The sequence below is a fragment of the Etheostoma spectabile genome, chromosome 18, assembly GCF_008692095.1.
Source record: "Etheostoma spectabile isolate EspeVRDwgs_2016 chromosome 18, UIUC_Espe_1.0, whole genome shotgun sequence".
Lineage (NCBI taxonomy): Eukaryota > Metazoa > Chordata > Actinopteri > Perciformes > Percidae > Etheostoma > Etheostoma spectabile.
In genome coordinates this window covers 12,467,069-12,471,735 of record NC_045750.1, presented here as the reverse complement: position 1 = coordinate 12,471,735, position 4,667 = coordinate 12,467,069, and the positions used below count along the sequence as shown (strand labels likewise).

The 4,667-nt window shown below is 39.6% G+C and overlaps 1 protein-coding gene across 1 annotated transcript in view; it reads left to right on the top strand.

Moving 5' to 3' along the window:
- The window catches only part of smyd2b (SET and MYND domain containing 2b), a 9,812-nt gene that overhangs the window by 2,495 nt on the left and 2,650 nt on the right, over positions 1-4,667 (top strand). The window contains exons 3-9 of the mRNA XM_032542896.1: positions 974-1,084; positions 1,160-1,220; positions 2,170-2,294; positions 2,447-2,514; positions 3,159-3,261; positions 4,077-4,187; positions 4,319-4,439. Coding sequence (XP_032398787.1) covers positions 974-1,084; positions 1,160-1,220; positions 2,170-2,294; positions 2,447-2,514; positions 3,159-3,261; positions 4,077-4,187; positions 4,319-4,439 — 700 coding nt within the window. The remainder of the gene's footprint in view (positions 1-973; positions 1,085-1,159; positions 1,221-2,169; positions 2,295-2,446; positions 2,515-3,158; positions 3,262-4,076; positions 4,188-4,318; positions 4,440-4,667) is intronic.

Below are 4,667 nucleotides of genomic sequence, written 5' to 3'. Positions count from 1 at the left end.
ACCGTCTTGTCTTGGGAGTCCATCTGAATCGTTACACCATTGTGACCGCCATAGATAGATAAATAAGGTATTTATTTAGAAGTGGTCTGGCTGCTAGTTATCTATCTATGGCGGTGACAATGGTGTAATGATTCAGATGGACTCCCAAGAAAAGACGGTGCTCACCTGACTGGCCAATGGGAACGTGGCCCCGCCCATGACACTATTTTCACATCAACAGAAAAATCCTGAGACAAGAGCTAAAAACTGAATCAAGAGCAAAGACTTAGGTTTTAAGAGCGACAAGAAAACAGTTTGATAGAAACACTTTTTTTGAGATAATTTTTTTTCACACTGATAGCAAAAAATGTATATTCGAGAGTTTAAAAAAGTATTTTGAGAGAGATATTTTTGCTATTGGTATGAAAACTGTTTTTCTCAAGCATTTTTTTTTTCTCTCAGATCATTTATTTTCTTGCATGTAATAAAGAAACAAATCTAGCTCCATCCACAGCTGGGTAAGAGATGACTTAAAATAGTCCCTGTAGAGAGGATACACCCTTTTGTTTTAGCTGACAATATGCCCTGTCCTCTGATACCACTTTCAAGTCAAACTTAACATGTTTGTAACTCGTGACACCACTAGTAAAGATTTATTTTTTATTTTTTTAATTCTTACCCGTTTTTCAATCATCCCATGATTTTGTTTTCTGGTGTGTAAGGATCATAGGGACCAAACAGTCAATGGATGGTTTGCATACAAGGGATGAGGGTAACGTTCAGAATAACACAGTGTAGAGTCACATCCCATCATTTGGCTTAATGTTTCAGCCAGTAGTGTAGCTCAGGGGCTGTAAATGCCAAATGTTAGGCATTTTGGTGCAGCCTAAACTGTAATTAGTTGGCTCGAAGGTAAATGTATACAATTGAATCGGCTTTAAACTACAGGGCTGCTCTTTTGTGTGCAGTTACAATATTGATATGTGTTGTGTAGAAAGGGGACTGGGCCATGCACAAGCTGGAGTGCTCTGCAATGATTGCATTCGGAGAGAACTGGTGTCCATCAGAGACGTCCCGCCTGGCGGCCCGGATTCTCGCCAAGAAGGTGGGCAAGAGTGTTTTCTGCCACATACTGTGGTTAATTGAGGTCATTTCTGTTAATACTGTCTGTTTTCCACAGAAAATGCAGAAGGAAAGATGTGCTTCTGAGAGGATCTTGCTCATAGATGAGATCCAATCACGTGCGTAAATGCTCCTTTAACGCGTATGCATGATTGTGTTTGTGATTAGCTCTTTAGGAACAACACTTATAAACCCTCCCGGAAAGTGACAGATTTAGTATGAAGTGTTCAGAGAAAACCTGAGTTTGTACTTCAGTCCTAAGTGTCCCTAGAGAGAAAAGCACAACCCATTCAGATTAGATTGAGAGAAACACCCAAGGCCACCTCTATATATATCCTATAGATGTGGGTCCAATGGCCATTAGACAACGTAGCAAGTGTAACAACTTGACTGGAAAAGCTGGAACACTTTAGACTGACACACAGTGCTGCTGACTGCATGAGTGTCTGTAAATGTTGTTGAATCCAGTTTGTTGTATTAAAAAAATTCACAATTGAGGTTCAGTTCAAAATCATTCAAAAGTTTATTAACTAATATTTCCTGACGGTAAAGAATATTCCATGTATAAATATATACTGCATGCCGTCTGTGGCATCAAAAATAAAGTTTAGGCTGTTGGGAAGCAACCAGTTTTTCACATAAGTCTGTTTACACCTGCTGGGGAGTGCTACAGCATATGTGAAAAAGGTTTAATTAAACATTTTGTGGCTCCAGAAGGAGCTGCGTGCAATCTGTTTATTTGACCCATCCACCTCTTTTCCCGCCCTTAACGGACTTTCTCTTGTGTAATGTCTTAATCACGTTTCATGACTTCCTGCTTTGCTCCCGTGATAACTAATATGGCCACTAGAAGGCTCCATCATCTAACAGTTAATGTAAATATGGTAATTGCTGTTTGCACAAATTACCTATAGGGTGTTTTTTTCAAGTAATGACAGTCTCAATTAAAGGCAATTATAGTCTAAAATAAATCTTGGCAATACCTATGCATACTACTCTGGGTAAATACATGTTTAAAAAAGATATACGTTTCATCAATCAAAATGTCTATCCCTGTTCTTGTAACAGACGTGGAGGATGTGGACAATGAGAAAAGAGAGATGACTGAGTCAGATGTTGCCGGACTGCATCGCTTTTTCTCCAAACATTTGGAGTTGCCCGACCACAAAGACCTTCTCACACTCTTCTCCCAGGTACCACACACACAGATACACACACAAATCTCTTTAGTGTCCTTATCAAGGAAGCATGGAAAGAAGAGAAAAATATATATAAATCATTTGATGTTTTGGTCACATGTATTTGCATCATTTTCTTTCCCTTCCCTTTGTCATTTCTTCAACAGGTTGCCTGTAATGGTTTCACTATAGAGGATGATGAACTGTCCCACATGGGTACTGCAGTCTACCCAGAGTAAGAACATGCATACGTACGAGCACATTTTCATTCTATACTGTTTCAGCTACAAATGCAAAGGTACACCACAGTATATTAGACAGTATTTTCCTTTCATTTGCCTTTCTAAGTGTCTTTTCTTTTCAATGGCTTCTGTGGATATATTAGTTCCTTGATTTTATTTTTTGACATTGGCCATGCAGGCTGAATGCTACAATTAGCAGTGTTTGTTCATGTTTTAAAGGTCAGTGTCAGGAGCAACATGTAAAAGATATCCAAAGAGGCCAGATTGTCACCACCTAGCAAGACAACTGTTTTCTCCTGTTGGTCATTTGGCAGGACAATAGGCTCCCTGCTGTGGCTGAGGCTGTTAAGTTTTCAAATTTTCCCTCTCAGCTCCATTTTAAGCTATTTCCAGCCTGCCACCTACGTAATAGCAAGGTTGCTAAGACATATCAGGGACACTCATGACCTCTCTGTAAGAGCAGTTGTAGCATAGTGTTGTTAATACCACTTCCACAAATGTTGGTTATTACATTTGTATCGTTAGCAATGACAAGTTGGCTTTTTTCACACAGCTTCTATGTCATCAAATGTGAGAAAGTAGAGAGCTGGAGTTTTATTCTAATTTGATTTTTTTCCATGTGTCTGTCTCTCCAAAGTGTGGCACTGATAAACCACAGCTGTCTTCCCAGTGTCATAGTCACATATAAGGGGACGTCTGCTGAGGTACGAGCAGTGAAGAACATGAATCCTGGAGATGAAGTGAGGAGAAGGGACAGCTGCCATTACAGGGTGTTTGGTTCATGTTTTCAAGTGTGTGTGAATGGAAAAGGGAGCTGAGCTCATTACGATTGTGTGTGTGAATCGTGTCTTGCTGTCAGCTGTTATATGGTGAATCAGCCGTCGCTGAATCCAAATGAAGATTCACTAAATTGCTTTTAAACTACTAAAGAACTTTAAATAACACAATTCTTCATTTTTGTCTTTCAGTGATACATAGAAACTGTTCAACTTTGAATAATGTGTGAGGCAGGCATTTTTTAAAATTGTGTTTTCTACCTTGACTGTAAAAGAAAAGTTAACCATTTTGGGAATGCGCTTAATAGCGTTCCTACAAAGAGTTGGAAAATGTTTATATAACTGTCTTGCCACAGAGTGGTATCAATCTTCCCATCTAATTCTCAACAAGAAGGGTTAGAAAGCAAATAGCCATATTAGCTCAAACGATTCCTCTAAATCTTGAAACAAACTTAATAGGTTGTGGTTCTCCGGTCTCTTTATCAACACAGAAAGTTTTGGATTCAAATATAATACAAATGGAGAAGCAGACTTAAACAATGTGATATTGTGAGATTGAAAGTCGTTGCCATGAGCAGAGCGTGACATCACTGCGAATGACGAATGAGTTTACTTGTCAAAAGCGTTTTAAGACAACGCTGTAGAAGAAGAAGAAGAATGTGGGTTGTTTGAAGGGGGGTGGGGTGCAGCTGCTGATTAAAGTGGCTGGCAGGGTTATTTTTAGACTAACCTTGTAACCTGAAGAAAAATGTTGAGGAAAGTGTTATTTCCACTTCTAGGTGCTCATCAGCTACATAGACCTCCTCTATCCAACAGACGACCGTAACAACAGGCTGAGAGAGTTCTATTACTTCACCTGTCAGTGCCAGGAATGCAAATCCAAGTCCGGGGTAAGACACCACAGGAAGAAAAATTACTTAATCACACAACTGCCATTGCAGTTCATGGGTAAAATTTAGGAACAAAACTGAATGGTTTCATGCTTTCAAACTATCATGCTTGTCGTCCTGTCTTCCTCCAGGACAAGGCAAAGTTGAAAGTACGTAAGCAGAGTGACCCCATCGAGCAAGAGGTCATCAGCAACATGGTGCGCTACGCCAGGAAAACCATCAGAGAGTTCCGGGCCCTCAAACACATAAAAAATATCCTTTATTGTCACTAAATCATACCGTCTCTTGTGTTTTACAATTCGTTTGCACTTTTGATTTCATTTACAGCTGAACCTGCAGGTTCGTTCAGAGCTTAACCCTTGCATTGTCTTCACTTTCGGGACCTTCTCGTGTCCCTCGGGTCAAATTGACCCGTGACTTGTGTGGCGTTTTAAAAACAATTCTGAAACAAAATTTTACTTCATAATCTATTAACAAATA